At 49.5% G+C, this 23,279-nt stretch overlaps 1 protein-coding gene across 5 annotated transcripts in view; it reads left to right on the top strand.

Moving 5' to 3' along the window:
• Window positions 1-15,509, top strand: part of LOC149347796 (uncharacterized) — a 167,148-nt gene extending 151,639 nt beyond the window's left edge. The window contains exons 1-6 of one of the 5 annotated variants that reach the window (XR_016292670.1): window positions 8,948-9,045; window positions 10,305-10,500; window positions 11,830-11,926; window positions 13,737-13,907; window positions 14,608-14,706; window positions 15,328-15,509. Coding sequence is in view for 3 of the 5 variants with exons in the window: in XM_089587487.1 (XP_089443613.1) it covers window positions 11,830-11,926; window positions 13,734-13,864 (228 nt within the window). In the remaining 2 variants the exon portion in view is untranslated. Of the gene's footprint in view, window positions 1-8,947; window positions 9,046-10,304; window positions 10,501-11,829; window positions 11,927-13,733; window positions 13,908-14,607; window positions 14,707-15,327 lie in introns of those variants that run through there. The other 4 variants (XR_016292669.1, XM_089587489.1, XM_089587488.1 and 1 more) reach the window with 4 other exon arrangements.
• Window positions 15,510-23,279: the final 7,770 nt, after the last annotated feature.

Genomic DNA, 23,279 nt, shown 5'->3' with positions numbered 1-23,279 from the left:
TAACCACAGTGAGCGTCTGCAGCGCTTTCGCCGCGTGGGTGTCAGCTGCGTCCGTCGACGCCGAAACACCAGCCAGTGTCATCGTCCCACCAGCCGAGACAAGGTGCGGAAAAGGAACATGTATGCACCCCCTGAGGAAGGAGATCGCGACCAGCGTTACGCTGGTTTATATACTGTGCTGCACTGTGTGGGTGCAGAAAATATTGGAGGACGCTTTTAAGCTCCGCCTTTAGCAATGGAACGCGACAGCGCGTTGCAGCGCTGCCAGGGGAGTCCACGGAACGACATCGCCCGTTCACGCAACCCCTTGCCCCTTTGGAAACACCTTTAAGCGTAACGCATTTCTGAGGAAAAGAAATGGCGCAGTACTTGTCGCAGATCTCGGTGGACACGCGAAGTGAACCGTAAGGGAATAGAGCATGTTGGGAAAGAAAGAAGACAGAAAGAGGTGCGGTAATAATTAATATTGGATTTGAGGAAAGGAAATGATGCAGGAACTGTCTAGATCTCATATATCTTGGTCAATACCCACAACCGCCCATTATAGGCCGCCGGTTCGAATTCCTGTCGCGAGGTACGCTGTAACTAGCTAGTAAGTTTATGCTGCACAAAACGCTGAATCGTATGACAACGTCTGGATCATTTCGCAGAATGGAACGCCACGCCGGAACGTCACGCGTGCTACTTTCGCATTTTTTCACTGAGCGGTTCAAGTGTCCTGACTTTCAATGTCAGCACGGAATGCTCCTTTCCTTTCCTCAAAACCAAGCGAGATTCCTAGCCTAGAATTATTCACAGTTAGACGCACCGCTGGAGTTTGAGCAGAAGAAACTGGCTTGCTTTGCCTGTGCCTGTGGTGACCGCAACCGCGCAGTTTAAACGCTTGATTTCAGGTAGCGTTCGTGCTTTTATGCGTAGCATATTGCAATCACTCAGTTCAGCCCTTGGGCGCGGCCGGGCAGCCACCAAACCACGTGAAAAAAAGAGAAATAAAAAATAAAAATAAAAAAGAAAAAAGACGGCTGAGCAAGGTGACGGTTGCCACCGCCCCGTTTCAAAGGGGGCGCTCCTATCCATCCATCCATCCATCCATACGTGATGGAGGAAAAGCTGCTGAGAAAATCAAGTGCCGCCAAGCAATACCTCGCGAAAAAGACCGGGCAATACGCAACGCATTCTTGGCTTAGCCAAGCTAAGCCTGGGCATCTTTTTTCTCTCGGCGCGTTTGAGGTGTCAATCGGCAAAGTGCACCTGTTATGCGCCTCTCCTGCCCTCAATTCTAGCTGATAGTCTATACCACCTTTTTAGCAACGTGGTCAAAACTGTAAATAAGACTGTACTGGGAACAAGGCTGTGTAATTTGCTTCAAGCAAGTGCGCCGGGGTCTGTGCCCAGAAGGATTGAAAGGGGCAGACCAAGTTGCAGAACAACGCACTGAATCAGGCATGCGTCTCTGGACGTGCACAGTGCTTTCCCGCACCAGGCACCTTCTCTGACACCCTTTAGACCTAGACAGTTGCAAAAATCCCAACGAGACAGCATTTCCTGCATAGTTCATCAACACCCCGGCTCAGACCAGGATCTTGTCGATGAACATCTCTAGTACCACCCTGCATTAAAACCGCAAGCAACGCTATTTCAGTCCCGACCGCGGTAGCCGCGTTTCAACCTTTTTTTTTCGCTACGCAGTTCAGGTGTCCACCGACAAAGTGAGCCAGCAATGCGCTTTTCCATTACTCAAATTTAGGGTAGGTCTCGACCGCGAATAAAGTTTGACTGCGATCTGGACAGTCTTGTTTACTTCGTGTAAGCGGGTCCTCAAGTCCGTGAAGTCTGCGGGAAACGCGGTCGAAGTGGTACCGCATTCACGTGAGCGTAGCGATTCCAAAACGGCCTGTCTCCTGTGAAACGTAGAAACGGGCCTGTACCTCTCGGCCGATAATGCCAGCCAGCTTTCACTAACTAATGTGGTGAGCCGATAAGTCTCGCTTATTTGTTATTGCTCTTCCAAGCAAACCGGAATCGCATGTCTTTTTACAGCGCTGGTTCAAATGCCAGCTGCAACAAAATTTTGATTCGGCTGGGTTGCCTCTTCAGGTAGCGGGTTGCACGTCCAAAAACTAACAGTGACAATGTTCTGCGCTTCTTAGAGAACCAGTTCTGCTGTTAGAAGTGTGTGAAAAGCGTCTGTAGTAGACGACGCTTGCACCTGGTGGCTTATCGATCAGTTAGGAAACTGACCGGACATGACGAAGGTATTTGACGAAGAACCTTCGTCAAGCCAGACCCACTGGGAGTGAATAGATCATGGATGGCATGCTTTGAAAGGCTGGTGGCTGAAATGCGGCTTGGCACTCCTACTGTGGTACTGTGCGGAAGTGTTAAGAAATTTTAGGCATGGACATCTTGTCTAAATGTTGCACACACATCGTGGGCAGGAGCGCGTATTTCGTAGACGAAAGCTCATTTACGCAGTGCGACAAAGAGCGAACGTATGGCATTTGCCGATCTAATTCCACATGGCACTCTGGTGGGTTCCTTGAGATAAACGGAAAATCCGCATCGTCGGTCGCGGACTTGCAGCGCTACGTCTCTATAACACAGAAGCAGACGCTCTGAAGCAAATGGTGCTCTCTCGACCCGTTTGTTGGTTCGAAGCGCTTTAAATTATTCCGATTGGCGTTCGTGTCACTAACGGCACACGCTTGGAAGGCGTGCCCGCTAACTGCTGTTTCTGGAGGCAATGAAACGCCCCAGTTAGGGGAGCGACCAACACCTTGTTGTGGCAAGTGCTCCAATTTTAGGCTATCCGCGACGCATGATAACGCCGGCCTTTTTATGAGTTTTGGTTTGAAAAAATTTAGCGAGTGTCCCCTAAAGTAATTGCTTATCTTACAAATGCTATCTTCCGTTTCCGGGCTATGCATAGTAGTTGCGGGTGTAAACGCCAAGCGAAGCGTTTGTACACAACTGGCGGGACCAGGGGTGGCAGCTAGAGGAGGTAGAGCGCGAGCAGCACAGCAGGGGTACACAGCGGGTAGACAGCGTACAGAAACAACGCAGTACAGAAATATCGTTACGACGCAGGGTTTCCTTGATAAGTGCGACAAACACCCTTGGAAGGCGTCCACCAACACCATAAGAGAGCTAGTGAATACCCGTATGGTGTGAGTGTGTTAATGGACACCATAATGGTGTTTATGAATACCCTAAAAAATGTTAGCCCTGAACCACTCTGTAATACATTTGTTACAATTTTATGCTTCGAAATTCTCGTGTTTTTCGCGAGACGCCAACGCCATAGCCACTCCTCGCCCCAGTCGATACTGCAGTATTGGGTGCTAAATCAATGGCATAGCATTATCGACCGGGCAGCATCAATGGTATATCATTATCGACCGGGCAGCCTGCGGTGACGCCACCGCAAGAGTGCACATGAACGCTCCTTTTTCAGGAGGCACTGGCCGAAGCCAAAAGTAACATCCGTACAAACCTTCAAAGCGCTGGCGGTCGAGGTTCAAGCCGACCCCGAAATATGGTCCTCAAGAAGCAAAAGGCATTGCAAGGAAAAAATTTCCGTAAAAGACGTTAGGATCCTCACATTTTCGCACGCGAGGCTGAAACCCCCCGTGAGAGACACAGAAATGAAATTTTGCGATTTTTACAAAACCCTGAAACACAAGATCAGTAACCGGAGAAATAAAATCACTCGGAAGCAGCTAGCAGTTATCATCCGCGTTACAGCAAACATGTAATCTTTCGCAAACATGTATTTCTTTCGAACAAACAGTTCTGCGTTGCCTTAGAGTTATTGCACACACTTCTTGATGCACTAAATTGCAAATATTTCCCGTTCATGCATTGTTCGTGCTATTTCCTCGCAAATACGACGTCTAAATGGCACGTTTTGAAGTCTCCTGCTATAAACGGCAAAACAGCATTCCGTACCGTACAATGCTATTCCATTTTTGAAACGTCGTCTTGAGGATGCTTGATAAATTAAGCTTAGTGTAAGCACCCTTAGTGGCCTAGTTTTCGAACAATGGCTCCGGTAACGTGCATATCAGTGCGGGCAAGGATGTGTGAACACAAAATATAATGTTCTCTGAAAGGTAACTCTTCGTTCAATGCGTGGGAATTTTGTCAAGCACTCCAAAATTAGAAAATCACAGCCGCAGAATTATTTTGTGACCTTTGGCTTCGCACGAAGACATTCACCGCTGGAGCGTGTGTGAAAAGAAACAGGCTTAATTTTTTCCTGAAGAATACTCACTGATCACACAAACAGAATGAAATATTAGAGTGAGATATGAGTCAGTGCGTGGTTTGTGCTTTTGTGTGTGTGTGTGTGTGTGTGTGTGTGTGTGTGTGTGCATATTTGTACAGAATTAGTGCTAGTTAGTTCCTTCCAGCGTACGTTGAGGAGCGCAGAGACAAGATTTCCTCATGCGAAAAGCGACTTTAATTCGAAATGGCCAGTCTTGAGTAAGCTTGCATAAGCGCTTGTACGCCACTTATATGCAAAATTGTCTTCCCCTCCTTGTACAGCACGAACTATCCTTGGATTGTGGTACTTCTGAGGACCCTCAGGCTACCGGCCGATGGGTGTCCAGCGGTGCCTCTGGCTGAAATGCAAGGGTGAGCTCGCAGCTATATCCTCAAATAAGTATCCAGGCCACTTCACTGAAACTTGCCGCACAACTAGCATACCAGCTTGCCGCAGTGGCACGTCGGTTGCCATGCACAACGTGATGCGCAAATAAACACGTGACATCCAAGCTAAACGGGCGCATTGTTTGAGCGCCAATTTCGCACAGAAATGGCATTTGGGCGGCAAAATTGTTTGCCATGTTTGTTTGGGCTACTTACCTGATTCCATCAGAAGTCTGATATTCACATCGTCTGCGGCGACGACGAAGGAAATTAAACAGCTCTGTCAGCGATCGCACCGGTTGGCGCCATCTCGCTTTTCGGCCATGGAGATTCGGCTAGGGAGGGGAGTCGGTTTGTTTTCCAAAAGGTTTGAAGACGCTTTTTCATGTCCTTTATCGATGACCACAATAAACGTAATTTGGCTAAAACTCCACTGTATTTCAAGTCTTCGGTGGAGTCTTAAAGCAATCTGCACGGTCACCAAACGAGATGGCCCCACCGGTGCGATCGCTGACAGAAGGACTTGATTTCCTTCGTTGTCGCTCTTGCACAATGGCGTCGACCGGCACGTGCACTCCACATGAGGATGAACCTGGAACCTCTCGGGCCCAGGTGCGCATGCGTGTCACGGCCGCCGACAGGTGCGAGTGGTGCCAGTATGGGCTGTGCTAAGGCGCTCCGCTGTATGCGTTTTCTCTTTTCTTCCTGAAACAGCAAGGACTGACCGCGAGGCAGGCAAGAACCGAAGGAGCCTGAGCCACCTGCTGAGTCATTCGTCGTGTGGGTGTCTGCGGCGTCCTGAACGACAGCATGCCCCTCGTCCCCACCGAGTGGATGGGGCAGCGGACGGGGAAGCGCTGCCGCAGGTGAGGAGAATGCTAATTGACCTTCGCATTCCATCAGAATCGCCGGTTCCTGACCATGCGTACAAACCTCCTAGCAAGCAAATCACTATGAACGGCCTGTGACGAAATGTGGTCGTAAAAGTCGAAAAATTACTCTAATGCACTTGCCTGCTTAAGAGTGGAAATGTGAAGGCCTTTCGCTTTCCTCTCTTCCTCCCTCCAGATGTAGATTCGATGCCGGCCGAGGCGGTGCAATTTTGATGCAGGCGAAATTCTAGACGCCTGTACACTGTGCGATGTCAGTGCGCGTTAAAGAACACCAGGTGGTCAAAATTTCCGGAGCCCTTCACTACGGCGTCCCTAATAGCCTGAGTCAATTTGGGACGTTAAACCCCCATAAACATTTTGAATTGGCAGGCGCCGTTGGATGAGGGCAATGCTGAAGATGCGCGAAGGGCCAGGAGATCCAGGACGGCACGCCCAGCCGATCTCCACCGAGCATTGTTGTGGATGGAATTGGCTTTTTTACAGATAAATTCTCGGGCCGACTACGGGGAACGGAGCAGGCAGCCAAGCGAACGTCCGTCGCGCGTCTTTTGCCTTGCACTCCGTCAACGCGTTTTCTGCGTGGCGCAACACAGTGCTCAATGTATGTAATGAGTTAGAAAACTAGTCCGAAAATCTAGTGTGGCCCTTTAAGCAAGTCCGCACCTTTTGACTATCACACGCCAAGGCGCGCGAGCTCGCGAACCGCGCCGGCGACCGTCGTCCGTGGAAGAGCACCAAAGACTGCTTGACCAGCTACAACGAAATTACCAAGGCCTTCTTCCTGGCCCGCCGAACCTTCCCTCCGCCCAGCGACAAGCTGGACAGGGCGCACGCGGTGACCCTTAGACAACTGCAGACGCTCACGTACCCCAACCCGGAGCTATACCACAGGCTTTACCCCGGTACATACCCGACAAATATATGCAAGGTCTGCAACGCCAATGTAGCCACTTTAACGCACATGCTCTGGGACTGTAACAAAAACCTTCACGGTGCTAATTCCGGAACCCTCCCGCCGCGGTTGGCCGCTGCCTTGCGCAGCCCCAGCCTCGGGGACCAACTCTGGGCCGTCCAGCAGGCCCGCGAGGCGACGGCGAGGCAGCGCCTCGACGTCCCCACGTGGGAGACCTAACGCCCCGTCGGCGAAAGCTCTGCAGGACTATGAATAAAGTTGTTACCAACCAAATCTCATTCTCATGTATGTTGCTCAAGCCAGCATCGTCGCTTCGGCGGTCGCGGTTTTGCGCCACACGCCTGTTTCCGTCGTTCCTCCTCTCTCCTATCTAAACGTGGCAGCGATCGTGACTTAGCTCGGGTGTTAAGTCTTCACTCCCTAAATTCTGCGTCATCTTGTCACGTCTTCTCCACGCCGAAGGCCCCGGGTCGATTTCCACTTAGACCACAATTTTCTTGCATTTTGATTCTGTCTCGATCATTACGTATATTGACTGATGACCTCAGATTCCTGGTGAGGTCACAGTGGAAACGTTCCGGTGACCCAATCGGCGGACATCTCCGGCGTTAGCATGGCCATCCAATCCTTTTGCATTAATGATTCTTACTCTAGCCTTATTCGCGATCTGGACGCTCCACTCTGTTTGAGGAAAAGAAGCACAACTGGCTGACTTTAACTGTGTGCGCCCTGAGAGAAACACGAACACAGAGTAAACCCTTGTTTCAAGCTAGCGTTCATGCTTTTTTCTCACTGCGCGTTTGGGGTTCCCCAAAATCTTCTTCCCGTCCTTGCACAGCACGGGCTCTCCTTGTGATGTGGTACCTCTCTGAGGACCCTCAGAATACCGGACGAGTAGTGTCCAGCGGTGCATCTGGCTGAAATGCAAGGATTCTCCCCGCTCAAGCTTCTCACGCTGATCTCCCTTGCGCCCCCTGCAGGAAGTCTGGGCGTCTGCACGGCAAGTTCTCTCTCATTGACCTGGCGGGGAACGAGCGGGGTGCCGACACGTCGAGCGCCAACCGTCCGACTCGTATGGAGGGCGCCGAGATCAACAAGAGCCTGCTAGCCCTCAAGGTATGCCGACCTAGTTATGGGGTCAAGGCTGCGAAATTACGGACGTCGTACTGAAGAGCTCCGGAAATTTCGACCATCTGGGCTTCTTTAACATCCACTGACATCGTAGAGTACACGGGCCTCTGGAATTTCCCCTCCATCGAAATTCGACTGCCGCGGGTGGTACCGCACCCGCGTCTTTCGCGTCAGCAGCCGAGTGCCATAGCCACTGAGCCACCGCGGCGGCCGCAGTAGATACGAGTGCATAGGATGTTAAATTAATGGCATGGCATTGTCGATTGGGCAGCGTGCGGGGACTCCACCTCAGGAGTGCAGATAATCGCTCTGTTTTAAGAAGGCACTGGACGAAGCCAAACCTGACGCCCGTACGAACCTCCAAAGCGCTGGCGGTCGAGCTCAAAACCCACCATGAAATTATCCTCAAGTAAAAGGCAATGCAAGCAAAAGGTTCGCATGAAAGACACTAGGTTCCCAACGTTCTCCCCCGCGAGGCTGAAACCCCCGTTAAAGAGACAGAAGTCAAATTTGTGGTTTATACAAAACCCTGAGTCACAAGATAAGTAGAGAAAGCGCCGGGGAAACAAGCTAGCGATCAGCATCCGCGCTACCGAAATCGTGTAATCTCCCATGTATTTCTATCTAACGAGCAATCATTCTCTGCCTTAGGGTTATCGCAACCTGTTCCTGTTGTACTAAAGTACAAACATTTCTGTCCATCCATTGGTCGAGCCATTGCCTCGCAAGTGCGCTGTTAAGTTTTGAAGACGCATGCTATAAACAGTATCAGCAAAGCATAACCTTCCATGCCATGCTATACCATTTTTGACACGATGTCTAGAGGATGCTTGATGAATTAAGCTTAGTGCAGATGCGCTTAGTTGTCTTGTTTTCGAGCCATGGTCTCCTGTAACGTGCCTAACAGCGTGGGCAAGGCAGCCGAACACAAAATATAATGTTCTACGAAAGGTCACTCTTCATTGAATGCTTGCCAGTTTTGACACACAGCCCAAAATACTCCAAAATTAGAAAATCACAGCCACAGAATTATTTAGTCACCTTTGGCTTTGCACGAAGACATTAACCGGTGGAGCGTGGGTGATGAGAAACCGGCTGAATTTGTTGCTGAAGAATACTCACTGATCACACAACCAGAATCAGATATTAAGCTGAGTGAGATATGAGTTACTATGTGATCTGTTTTTTTTGTGCGTGTGCATATTTGTACGGAATTAGCGCTAGTTGGTTGCTTCCAGTGTACACTATGGAAAGCAGAGTCAAGGTTTGCTCGAGGAAAAAGTAGGAAAAGTTATTTTAATTAGACATGGACATTGATCACTAAGCTTGCTTATGAGCAAAATCTTCTTCCGCTCCTTGCAGAGCACGAGCTCTCCTTGCATTGTGGTACTTCTGAGGACCCTCACGCTACCGGCCGAGTGGTGTCCAGCGGTGCCTCCTGGCTGAAATGCAAAGGTAAGCTTGCAGCTATATCCTCAAATAAGTATCCAGGCTACTTCAGTGAAACTTACCCCTAATCTAGCATACCAGCTTGGCGCAGTGCCACGTTGGTGGCCATATACGTACGGTCATTCGTACACTTTCGATCCAGGCCAAGGTAGTGCGATCGAATACCGGACTCGGCGGCTGCATTTCGATGGGGCAGAAATGCAAAAGCACCCATGGGCTCCGCTATATGTTAGTGCATTTTAAGAAGCCCATGCGGGGTGAAATTAATGCGGAGTCTCTAATTGTCGACCTGCAGTCTCATGGCCTTGAATCTTATACAACATATAAGATGCAAATAAACCTTACGGAGTTTGACATTATTGTTGCTGGCAGGGTGTGACGACGGTGGGCACCTGGTTTTCCCTCCAACGGGATTTCTATGCTATCGCATAATAAAAGCATAGAATTTGAGATGCCTAGCACCATGTTTGGAATCACTGCTTTTTTTCTGTCTAAACAGGAGAGGAAAGATGATAAAACTCGGAAGACTTACTAATGCAACGCAATAAACAATGGAACCAAGAAAGCACAGGCTTTGTCACAAATTTATGGCATAAGGGTTTGCCTTCTAAGCTGTGTAGTGGGGCTCCTATAGCATTCGTGAGATTCGTACCTATCGTTGTCGCGCGAACCAGGAATCTTCTTAGCTTCAGCCATGTTGCAACGCTGGGGATGCAATACGAGCCACACGGTGCAGCTCGTAAGCAAACTTTTAATAAAAGTTGTATGTATTTTGCCCCGCTGACTATGAATACTCGCTTCTAGACAACCTTTTACGAAGAAAAGGCATAAAATTGTCGAACGGCACACATTAACGCTATTCGGCAGGGTTGTCACAAACTGTATATCGTTCATGTCTTGCAGCTCTTTTTTATTAGTTCACTATCGTATGACTTGCCTTGGCACATGCAATCAACAGCTCTAGTACAGCCCATCATTTTGTAATTGGAGTTAGGCTTTTTTTGGCGAGCATAGCTTTCGCACCGCTATGCCCTAGAGACGGTCATTCTACTTGCGTCGCGTCTTGGCGGCTCCTCCCAAAAATCGTGGGCGGCTGCACCTCCTTCCCAGGACTCAATGCTTAATGTATTCTTGCGTGTGAATGTAACCAAACACACCTTATTGGATGGCTCATTGGGCTAAGGTGGTAGCAAGGTGTAAAAATGCAGGACGTTGACCGTGGCAAGAGAGGGACACTGTCGCACCTGTTCTGTGTCAAACTGCAGGGTGCCCGCTACTGTCTCTCGTCAGGCTCGCACATTCCTCGCCGAAGAAGCACGCGGCGACTCATAAAACAGAAGAAACCCCGCTGGGCGCCGGGCATGCATTCGTCGCGTGGGTGTCAGCCACGACGCCGACGAGCCCACCTTTTTCGCCCAGACAGCGTGGGCCGGGCGGGGAAGAGGAAGCCATTCCTTGCAAGTAGGACTGCCACCTTTGTTGCGCACGTGACCTACCCACGCCCTTCGAAGCTTCAGTGGACCCACTTTCCCCCTTCACTGTTTTAGAGCGCTGCTCCTTGGCGCCCGTTTCTGCGTTCCGCGGCGTCCCAGTCGCTGTTGTCCCTCGTAACCAGCAGTGGACACCTCAGTCGCGTTTTAAGCTCCAATGGAGCGGGAGCTTAGAAAGCAGTGGAAAAGCGCATAACTGCCCTTTTAGAACAGTGGAAACCTCAATCGTCCTTAAAGCTATGTGATGGTAGAGACAGATGTGCGCTTCATGTGTTGGCATTGACAACTTTGTGCCAGAAACGCGGCGTTTAAACCACGCGCTATAAGCGTTCATTGTGTTCATTGGCGTTGGTGGTGACGTTTTACACTCCGATCATTTTAAAAGGAAGTGAGCATAACTGGCTCCCTGGGTCAGTGGACGCCCGAATCATGCTTATAGGTACGTGGGGTGAGTAGCAACAGATGTGAGCTCCATGCGTGATTAGCACTGACAACGGTTAGCGAACTCTCGCGATCAACCATCCACTTGTACCTGCCAGTGTGGCCGGGTGGTTGGGAACTTTAATGTCGCTATAAAGACATACAGGAATTGCTTACCACATGTGCGGGTGAACACCCCGTTCTTCTCGCTCGTAACGCCTCCCACGGCTCTGACAACCTCGCGAAATACTTGCACAGACCTCGCCTTTGTGAACCAGGCATTGGTGCAGTACGTCGAGCATACATCCATTTCTCCGACCACATAGCTTCCTTCACGACAGTCAAGAACTGTTAGTGTCTTCAAAGAATATGTGTGGAAAGTAACAAGTTGCCTGTAATTCTACATGCATGTCTTGCTTGAATTCTTTGCCTCAATCAAAAAGCTGAAACAGCTCATGAGCTGCGCTCAAATATCGCATTCGGAAGTATGCAATTGTCGGCAATTTTTTCTTGTGCTGATCACCTGTGCCCGCTAAAAGCCAAAGAACCATATTTCCTTTTGCTGCATATCAGCTTGCGAAAGGCAATTGCTGATTGCAATAAATGATATTCATGTGCCGACAAAAACGGTGCAAAACGTCATCGCAAAAAACTACCTGTGGTATCCTCGTTGAAGTGTGCGAGCACAAGCTGACCAGTCTCTATCTGAATGGAACCCAGCTGTCTGCAAAATCAGATCATGATTTCTTTCCTTTCGACAATACTTTGGAAAAGAGCTTATGGGCCTTTGCTATGGGCCTTTGCCCTTTAGTGGGCGTAGTCAGCATGATGATGCCGCTTGGAAGCACCATGCGGCTTCAGGTAGTCTATTCTTGTGCAGATGGTGTGGCGCGGAACCCGGTCGTGTAGAACACCTTCGTCGCGTACGCGGAAGCCTTCCTCGCCGTCCCCAAGCACCAGCGACTCCTACTCTTCAGGTAAGCGACAGTTGGTGTGACAAAGTTGCAGGTTGCTGGATTCATTCATGCGTGCATGAAGGAAGTGGGAAAAGCAATAAGCAACGATGAGCCACGCGGCAGCGACCTACAAAATGCTCAACAGATAACACATTGGACACCTTTAGTGTACCCTATAACGTGTGAGCGGCAGCGTTACTGAAGTACCGGGAGCCCGCGGCCAGTCAATGGGCATGCGCAAATCGCCTTGACGGGGCCAGATGTCGCCAGGTACCCGTCAGCTCCACGTGCGCCTGCAACATCACGACCAATCCGCGCGTGTTCACCGCCGGTGGGAGGGCTCCCGGTATTCCGGTAACGGTAACACGGTACACGGTATGCTAAAGGTGTCTATTCTTTCTGTCGCAAGACCTCCCTAGTAAGAAACTTTGGTTTAACCATGTACAGCCAGTAAGTTCCCTGCCACAGTTATTTACCTTCATACAAGGTCTGCGAACTCTGGTATACCGGGTGTCCCAGCTAAGTAATCAAGGTTTTAAACCAGGCAGAAATGTCTTAGATCATGGAAAACATGCGTGTCGTATTGAGACGCGTGGCCTAGTTTTCAACAACATTCGTGTCGGCAGGCGACTCCAGATTCACTGTTCTCTGGAAGTGAGAGATGGGTGGGGTGGCGGGTAGATACGATCTGAGGGCGGGAGTCTGCAGTGAGATCAGCAGCTCGGTAGCCTTTTGGCCATACTTGGGAACAAAGTATAATTCGGATGATGATGATCATTTAAAAAAAACAACTGGCTGAAATGCTTGCACCAAGCTGTCATTCACACATCTTTATTCACTGGACTTCTGGGAGAGACCGCGAAATAAACTTCCCACGCAATACCTGCTGACGTATATCTCGCGCACACACAAAAAGCCCCGTCGGGAACAGCACTCGGGAAAACAGCCGGCTTAGTTTTGTGTTTAAACGCCTTGGAACGGTGAAGCAGCATTTTTTCTCTCCTCGAACAGTCTAGCCTTTCAAGACTGTGCACCGCTTCCCAATTTCTGCTTTACTCGTGAGATCAATATTTAAAAAATTCGCTTCGACTAATTCATTTTCCAGAACGAAAAATACTACTGCCTGGCCAATATGACTCAAATCCAACGCTCAGTTGGTTATGCTCGCCTAGGACGCTTTTTTTAAACCGAGGTTACTTTGAACTGCGACACCCATACACATATTCTCTGTGCTCAAAACGCTTCTGTGAAAAAGAAGTCCTTCAATCGTGACAGTGAAAAAACACGCTTACATTGGCCGTTACTGTCGTCACTTAGGGCTCATCAGTTCATCCCTCGCCAAAGCAGGTGTGGGGATACATCCTCACCCAAGCTGGTGTCTTGACTAATGATCCTGTGAATCTTTTTTCTAGTCACATCCAACTTACGTTATGACTGCTACGCACTGCTACTCCGCGACAAAGAAACAGAGCGCTGCTAATCCCTTTGTACTTGTTTGTTTTCATGTAGCCTGTTGTAGCTAGATAGAAACATTGAAACCTTAACTTCCGTTTTCTGCTACGATTGGTATGCGGTGCGATGCATCACCCTGTGCGATGTCAGTGCACGTTAAAGAACCCCAGGTGGTCGAAATTTCCGGAGCCCTCCACTACGGCGTCTCTCATAGCCTTAGTCGCTTTGTGACGTTAAACCCCATAAACCAAACCAAAACCTTTTGGCCATAGTGTTATGTTGCCAGCTGCTGTTTCTTTTAAGTTCCATCCTACTATGTAATCGCAGTCGCAAGCAGGATGTTAAACACTCTGTTCGCGTTCTTTTTCTCTTGAAGCAGCAAGAACAGGCGGCGAGGAAGCCCCCGGAGCTAGGAGGGCACAGCACACAGAGACGGCTCGGCGTATGAAATGCGTTCATCGCGTGGGTGTGAACCGCGACGCAAGCGCCCTCACGCGCCTCATCTGATTCCCATAGAGGGGATGGGGGCAAGCGCAGGAAGCTGATCTCGGTGAGAACCTTTAGGGGACACTTAGGTTCCACTTTAAGAGTATGATTAGGATATCACTAAGCAGACACGGGCGCGGTTCTTTCTTTTAACCTTCACACAACAGCTAACCTACCTATAAACTATAACGCGACACCATTATAGATATTTCTATCGCTACCACCTGGAACGCTGTACGAATAACAGCTGCTCATAATTTTGGTGCAAATGTTGACGGCATTACTGCCGCCGCATTGAGGTCAGCTAGTTTATGGTTTATGAGGTTAAACGTCCGAAAGCGACTCAGGCTGTGAGGGACGCCACACCGGACTCCTCCACTGAGCGACTCCGGCTATGAGGCACGCCGTACCGATGTCCACTTCGGTGTCCCTCATAGCCTGAGTCGCCTTGGGACGTTAAAGCCCATAAACCATAAACTAGCTGACCTCATTGTGGCGGCAGTAATCCCGTCAACATTTGCACGATAATTATGAGCAACTGTTCATCGTACAGCGTTCCAGGTGGTGCCATACAATTTTTCTGTGCATGTAGACCACGTGTTTTAGTTAAGTTGGAGGCTAGCTTTCGATAGTGCTTCAAACCGATAAGTAAGCCTTCCCTGACTACCTCTTCCCTTAAGGCGCGGTTCAGGTATTCACCTGGGTGTCGAGTTGCTTTCAGCAAGCGACGTGGTATATGATTTTGAATGGTTCACTTTGTGCAGATCAGCTGGCGGTGTGGATGGACCTCGTCGTGTAAAATGCATTCGTCGCGCCTGGATGGCTGCCAACAAGAAATCATTCCAGAGCTACTGCGCGCCCAGGTGAGCAATCGCTGGGGGGGAAGATAAAGACGCTTGACACGTTCGCTCTTGTCCTGTCCTCTGGTTATCATTGCTGGAGAAGAGACTGTTGCATACCGCCGTAGCTGAAAGTTTGGGTCTGTGTATTATAATGATTTCTTTCCATTTCATACCACCAACTTGGCGCCGTTCGCTGTTGTCTGAAGCGATGGCACGACATGAGCTTCAGTCAGTAACGGAGACCGGGCATGGGGCGTGTGGTGTCCCGTTGGCCAGTGACGAAGGGGCCGTATTCAAAGTTGGAAGAGATTGGTCTCAAACCTGTTACGGAGCATGCTGTATGTACACATAAGGAAGAAACATTCACCGATACGGACAATATCAGCACTCACAAGTGACTTATTGCACCAAAACACGGTGGACATAAAGGCTGCATCGCACATGGGCGCAGAGACTACAGGAAGAAAAGACAATTTCCTTTGCCGGCCAAGAGATACTTGTTTATTGGCAGAATCAAACGATAACGAGGAACATTTCGAGGAAACGAAAAGTCATTTGAATCGAACAGGGCTAGTGGAAACTAACCGAATGCACGTGCTTGTGCACGATGTACAGGAAAAAATATTATCGCTGCTTTTCCAGGGCTGGCGCTTTTCTCTGGATGTGGTACCTCCACGCTGGGTCACGCGGCTGTTGAGTTGGTGGTGGCCGGCGGTGCCTTCCGCTGAAACGCGGGTGAGTAGGCAGCCATTTCTGAAGTGAAGTAGTCAGGCTATTTCTCACTCACTCACCACCGTGGCGTAGCCAGGAATATTTTTTTTTCTGAGGGGGGGGGGGGCGGGGGGGGGGGTATACGCCGCCGGTCAAAAAATTAGATAGCCTGCTTCCAAACAACATATTAGCCATTTTCCGGCTTCATTAAAGCCGAAGGTTTAGTTGTTTCGTACACCGTAATGTATACAATAAAATGAGTGCACACAGGATTATGAGGACTTCATTCCGAAAGAATATTTATCTAAAACAAAGAACGCTGGTACGAAAAATCACGGATATTCGCAATGGCATTTGTCCGAACTTCTACCCCATACATGTGAACCTGCGCTGGGCCGTATAGTCACTTAAAAAAAAAAACACAATTTCGCTATAGTGTATGATCATTTCAGGACAGTGCAAAGGATGAAAAAGTAGGCTGACGTGAAAAGCTATGTTTAGTCGGGTGAACTGCGAATACAATTAAAAGGAGTGCCATAAGTTATACGATAACAAATAAGAGCAGCTCTTTTCTCCAATAACTTGCGCTCCCTATTATATAGCCCCGATAACTTAAATGCATCTTGACATTCCTGAATAATTACTGAAACACAAAACAAATGCCGCTGTCTGAAACTCAAACGCGAAACTGTCGGGCGAGGAAAAAGAGCGCTATTAAAATGTGGTCGCGGGAATGCGTGAAACTTCTGTGAGTTCCTCTACAAGATGAACATTAATTACAATCGTGTTCTGGGCGGGAGTGTTTTCACACCGGACCCCCCCCCCCCCCCCCCCTTTCTCCCCTGGCTGCGCCCCTCACTGACCGCTTATCTCCCAGCTCAGTGTTCGTGCGCGTGTGTACCATATGCGGTATTTGAGTTCGCGCGCTTTCACGACGTTATTGCCGGAGGCGCAACGTTTGGCATAAAAAAGTGTTTAAACACTGCTGCGTAATGCCCTTAACTCAGCAAAAGTTGTCGCTGTGTTTCCACCTTTTGCTTATGGCCAGCACCTAAGGTCCAAGACCAGCCAGTCATTGTGGCTACTACGTCCATCGCAATGGATGCACGATCACGTGCCTGACAGTGACACTGGTCACGTTGGCGCGCTGGTCACGTGACCATATGAAAATGGGTGAAGCTTAGCCTGTTATTGCATACCAGTGTAACGGTTATGGAGGTTTGTATTCTGCCTAACAGGTGGGCAGCCTGACATTGACCTAAGCAATGTGAGTTAGTCTCAGTGACCGTATTAACCTTGTCGTGCCTCAATGGTCATCCCTGCAGGGTCTCGGCCCACGACTACCCACAAGGAGGCTGCTGTTACACCAGATCGAGTAACCAACTATTTGTGACACCGTCTGGCGTCGTGATGAAAAAAGCCTAGATTTCTTTACGAACTCGACGGGAGACATGCACAAGGAATGTCCTACATGAAATTATGAACCTTAAGGCTTAAGTTATGGTAGTAATTGCAAATATAGGTTTTTACTTTTTTCGAGTACAGTGAGAGCTTAATTCACTGAAATTGAATTACATGCATAATTGTGACTAGATATGGCGCTAGAAAAAAATCTCAGTCTATCAAATAATATAACAGTGTTGAGCTGTTTTGCAGATGGTTAGGCTATGACTACGATGGACGCCGTAATAGAGGGCTCCGGGTTGGAGCTTCGAGGCGTTAAACTGAAACCTTAAACCACGGTGTTATTTTGTTCTTATCAAGCACAGTGAGCGTTTCATTCACTGGCTTAAATTAGAGACATGCCGATTGAACAGAACGCTGCCAAGGCATTGGCGTCCACCGAGTGCCTTGCGAGCAGCTTCCCACTAGTTCTCCATAGACCGTGGCTTGCGACAAGGGCTCGCCCACGGCGTTTTCCATGCGACGCAGGATATGCCTAATAGAAGTCATGATTACGTGAATACGACAGATGTGCAAGGTATTTCTAAGCGTTTCCTAGTTCACACCTCCCGGCCACCATGTCGTCTAGGTGTCCTCTGCTCGCAGAGTATGCAGATACGGTAAGAAAAGAGATTAATCGAAGCTATCTTCGAACCGTTAGCGCACGCGCACTTACACTTACGCTAAACGCAGGCGTTTTGCGGGTCGTAACTTAATTTCTTACGTTCACACTTCAGCCTATTTAGAGACACGATAAGCTCGCCTTGTGACACCATCTGATTGTTAAGACGAGGATCGTTTTTGTCAACAAACTGAGGCTCCTCTTAAGCCTAAAAGCGGAAGAATCATCAAAATTTCGATTGCGCACAAAGACACGTTTAAGTTGCCGGACGAGCTGTTTCGACGCCTTTTTCGACTGGAGAAGCAGACAGTGGACTGGCTGTGCGACGAACTCGGCGATGAACTAGGAGGTGTGCGTGCGAGTGCGCTGTCGGTGCAGCGGCGGGTGCTGTGTGCACTGGGGTTATTTGCGATTGTCGCTGCCCCAAGTGAGAACGCGCCTTGACGCGGACGCGACCGGTGATACGCGGCGCTTCTTAATTATGGCTGTTGCTGAACCTTTTTCCGCAGATCAGCCGCTGTCGGAGACAATCGTGTGACACACCTGCATCGCGTCTGAACCATTTTCAGCCAAGGAAGAATTCCAGGAGCCAAACTCTGTGCGGAGGTAAGCCATTTTTGTTGAGAGCAAAGTGTAAAGCCGACTCTAAGACGAGTACAAAATTAATGTCGTATTCTAGTACGTCTTTGCCTCTGCGACAATAGCGAGGGCGGAACTTCAGATTTTGGCGGGAATTTATATTCTGCAATTGACAAAGAACGTGAAGCGAGAGCCGATGGTTGGGCCGTGCTGTGCAAAATCTTTGCAGCTCTCCGAGTAGTCACCTGGGCAACATCTCCTGGAGTTTATTGCTTTGGCTTTATGGGGTTTAAAATTTCAAATCAACTCGAGACTGTGAGGGACGCCGTGTCGAGGTATCCAGATAATATGCACCACCTGAGAAGGATTCTGGGCAAAAGCAAATTCAAGCAAGCGAGGCTTCTATTGGAAGCCTTTCACATAAAGAAAAAGGCAGACTTGTGCGTGAGTGACACTTCAGTTAGGTTGTATGCGGCGGAGTACGATTTTCTGAGCAATAATGTTCGTGCTAGGCGATAAGCCAGGGCTGCGATAACGCACGTGGTGTGTAAATGTGGGCGTTGCCTGAGACTATAAATGTATGTTTTTTTTCGAGCAATAAATAGTTGGAAGTTGGCGCCTGTCCGTTGTCTCCTCGTCTCTAACACACACACACAGACACACACACAGTCACACAGTCCAGACACAGTCACAGTCACACAGTCAAGGACGCAGTCACAGTCACGCCACGACGAAGCCACCTATGCTCAATAAAGGAGCACAGCGCTCTCCTCTGTGCAAAGCCTGGGGAAGTAAAGTTAGAGGAAAGAGAGAACTAGCGTGAATATTTTGGAATTCTACTGCTTATGAGGTGAACCATTTGAAGGCGAAGAGCACAAGCAGCAGGGTCTCGGAGAACGGAGGGGTAAACCCGTTGTTGTGCCTGAACCCTCATCCCGCTGGCCTGTCTGGGAACCAGAGCCGCGCGCCCGCCGTCGCGCAAAGCAAGCCCGGACTCGCCGCCTTCGCACGGCTTGCAATGAGTCATACTGGCTCGCCGAGGAACGCCCGGTGCAGAGGAACGCAACGGTCCCCGGCGGCTATAAGAACAGAGCCGCGCCGAGACGCAGCAGCAGACGGGCAGCAGACGCGCCATCGTGCCAGAGAGACGCTCTCCGCAGGACCTCGTCCTAGCCCGTTGTGCTCTCGGCCCTTGTATATGTGATGTAAAAAGCCTTGTAAATACTGTACATAAACGTCCGTTCACTCACCGTCGCATCGACCGTTCTTCGCTCAGCTCTGTTCAACAGAGGCAGCGGGCTGAGACGCTCCATTTCACAACAGTGGTGGCAGCTGTGGGATGCCCAAGTTACAACACCGTGCAGCCCACAGCGTTTTGTGATCTATGTAAACGTAGCGTGGTGTCCCTCCTCTCGCGCAAAGTGCGAATGACAGGAGCTATATCGCGCCACACAGTCAAGGATTTGTACCGCTGCTTTACAGTGACGAAATACGCGCATAAGCATCGAATCGGCGTTGGCAAAATAGCTGTCTCTCCCTATTTGGTGACTGCGGTCTCTTTTTCTCTTTCTCTGGTATCTTGCAGGAGATGCCTAGCCGCTCCACCGGCCCGCTGTACCAGTTCTTTTTCGACCACCTTGAAAGCGGCACATTCGGAGAGAGGCTCCGGTGGCGGGCATCGGGCGTCTTCCAGCTACTGTGGAGGCTCGGACAGCCTCCAGGGAAGAAGACTGTGCCATGTTCATGGGGCGGCTTTCTCTTCGTGCGCGTCTATGTGTGGAAAGGTAGAAAAATAATGATGACTGCGACACTAACGATCACTGTAATAGAGGTAACATTAACTCATAACATGCGTTGAACACGTACGGCTGGCACCAGCCCATCTGCTCGTTACACGGGGTCCCAGCAGAAGGAAATCAATGCTTCTAAAAAGACGGGGCGTTTAGCCCGAGCGAAATTGACAGTACCGTGGGGAGACAGTCGCTTGGCCTAGCCTGCCCAGTATATTTCCAGCCAGCCTAGGTTATACTGAATAGCTAGCTTTTCATCTCTTGGAAGACTGAAGAGCTTCTTTAGGGGAGGAGATTTTAAGGCGAAAGCCTTAAATGCCTCATACTGTCGTTAGCAGACGCGTCAGCAGCCGTGTCGGCAGATTTGTCCGCCTTGGTCAAATGTTTAGGGGAATCCCCCAAGGTGGAGTAGATTTGCAATAAGGGAGTAATTACTCATTGACATCTACCCGAGCGCAGCCATACGGCTACAAAGGAAATCTATACAGCTTTCTCAGAAACTTCGTAGTTAAAGAAAAATTCGTCCTGATACGGGGTTCGAACCCGGGACCACCGGTTCACCGGAGCAGTCGCTCTACCAATTGAGCTAACTGGGCCGGCAAGCTTATGGTAGGGCGAGAGCGAATTGATCAATAACTCGAAGTGGGAACTGTGTTGGTCAAATGTTTAGGGGAATCCCCCAAGGTGGAATAGATTTGTAATAAGGGAGTAATTACTCAGTGACATCCACCTGAGTGCAGCCATTCGGCTACAAAGGAAAGCGAAAGAGCTTTCTCAGAAACTTCGTACTTGAAGAAAAATTCGTCCTAGTCCGAGGTTCAAATCCGGGACCACCGCTTCACCGAAGCACTCGCTCTACCAATTGAGCTAACCGGGACGGTAAGCCTATGGCAGGGCGAGAGCACGCACGCACACACGCACACACATGGACACACACACACGCACATCACATGAAGTAATCTCTGCGCCATCGCAGAGTGTGGTCCTTGTTTATCCGTCCGCAAGTTTGTACCCGTTGTTGCGCCTGAACCCTCATTCCAATGGTGTGTCTGGGAACCAGAGCGGTGCGCCCGCCGTCACGCAAAGCAAGCCCGGACTCGCCGCCTTGGCACGGCTTGCAGCGAGTCATCCTGGCTCGCCGGCGCAGACTCTTCCTCGCTCTCCTCACTAGCGTCGGCTCGAGCCAATCCGAAGGGTGGCCTTTGGAGTGACCTTATTGGAGCAGAGGAAAGCTTGGTGCAGAGGAACGCAACGGTCACCGGCGGCTCTAAAAACAGAGCCGCGCTGAGACGCAGCAACAGACGGGCAGCAGACGCGCCATCGTGCCAGAGAGACGCTCTCCGCAGGGCCTCGTCCTAGCCCGTTGTGCTCTCGGCCCTTGTATATATGTTGCAAAAAGCCTTGTAAATACTCTACATAAACGTCCGTTCACGCACCGTCGCATCCACCGTTCTTCGCTCAGCTCTGCTCAACAGAGGCAGCGGGCTGAGACGCTCCATGTCACAACAGTGGTGGCAGCTGTGGGATGCCCAAATCACAACACCGTGCAGCCCACAGCGTCTTGTCAACTATTTAAACATAGCCTGGTGTCCTTCCTCTCGCGCAAAGGGCGAATGACAAGAGCTATATCGCTCCACGCAGTCAAGGATTTGTACCGCTGCTTTACAGTCACGAAATACGCACATAAGCATCAAATCGGCGTCGGCAAAATAGCTTCCCCTCCCTCTTTGGTGGCTGAGGTCTATTTTTCTCTATCTCTGGTATCGTGCAGGAGATGCCTAGCCGCTCCACCGGCCCGCTGTACCAGTTCTTGTTCGACCACCTTGAAAACGGCACATTCGGGGAGCGGCTCCCGTGGCGGGCAGCGGGCGTCTTCCAGCTACCATGGAGGCACGGACAACCTCCAGGGAGAAGAGTGTGCCATGTTCGTGGTGCGGCTTTCCCTCCGTGCGCGTCCAGTGCTGTGTGTAGAAAGGCAGGAAAACAATTATGACTGTGACACTAATGATCACTGTAAAAAATACATATTTAGGGGGCATTTTGGCTCTCTAAAGTGCTGCAAGGCGAAAGCGTTTCCTGGCGCACTGTTTTTATTTACTTGTTTATTTTTCATATTTCGTTTTTCTTTTTTTTATTTTCGCACCTTTTCCCATTTCGTTGTTTTTTATTATTTTCATATCATATCTCTTTTTAATTTTTTTGTTATTTTAATTTTTTTATTTTTATTTTGGTTATATTTTCTTATTCCTTTTATTTATTTATGAAACCCATGCTTCTGATATCCGGGCTTAACCGAGCTAAGCCCCAGCCAATTTTTTTTCACTACCAACTGCCTCCCTTCCCTGTAGTGCAGTGTCTTCTGACACTTATCACATGGTGTGGGCCTGCCCCTCCAACCCCGCTATTCCCCCCATCCCCAACCCAACCCGGGAGGACTGGGAGGCGACCCTGCTCGGCTGCCACGACTTACAGGCCCAACAAGCCTTAGTCGGGCGCGCCCGGGCGGCGGCAACCGCCACTGGGGTCCCATACTAGGGACCTCCACCTAGTGTTTGTAAGGATCGGTCCCTTACGAGCTGATCCAAACATACCTCCTGCTCATTCGTGGCCGTTATCACTTTGGATGAAATTCAATCAGCCTTTTCTGCCCTGCATAGCCAGAAATCTCCTGGGCCAGATGGTATTACTAGCGAATTCTATAAAACATTTCGTCTTGCCTAGTGCCTGTTTTGATGGAAGTTTTCCAAGCATCTTATGATGTGGGTGTCCTGCCTCCCACTTTCTATTCTGGGCACACAATATTAATTCCGAAAAGCAAAGATACTAATTGGTTGAAAACTGTTGAGGGATATCGTCCAATTTCCCTCTGCAATGTTGATTACAAAATTTTTGCCAAGGTTCTTTCCAGTCGCCTGCATATCGTATTAGGTCTGTGGTATTAGAGGCCGCAGTATTCAAACACATATCCGTATTGCACGTTCAGTATTAGAGACAGTATCAGATGAGACAGGCCAAGTAGCTCCGATTCAAATTGACTTGGCGAAGGCGTTTGATAAAGTTCGGCACGATTTCTTGTTCGAGGTCTTGGAGTATGCAAATATTGGTGACGTCTTGCTCAAAGGCATAAGGCTGTGCTATAAGAACTCCTATACAAGGGTAATTGTTAATCAGGAGCTAACGAAACCAATACCACTAAAAGCATCTGTTCGTCAAGGATGTGCACTGTCTCCATTGTTGTTTGCCCTATATCTGGAACCCCTTTGTCTCAGTATAATTAACAGCGGAGCTATCCGCGGTTTCTCTCTGGCTCAATGTGAAGTTAAAGTTTTAGCCTACGCTGATGATGTCGCCCTCTTTTGTTCTGACAAAAAGAGTGTACTTGAGGCTTTACACTTGACTAAACAGTTATGCGATGTATCAGGCGCGGCTCTTAATTTAGAGAAATCCAA

Source organism: Amblyomma mixtum, chromosome 4, assembly GCF_055824585.1.
Source record: "Amblyomma mixtum isolate Tamu chromosome 4, ASM5582458v1, whole genome shotgun sequence".
NCBI classification, from domain to species: Eukaryota; Metazoa; Arthropoda; class Arachnida; order Ixodida; family Ixodidae; genus Amblyomma; species Amblyomma mixtum.
This window is presented reverse-complemented; position numbering and strand designations above follow the sequence as displayed.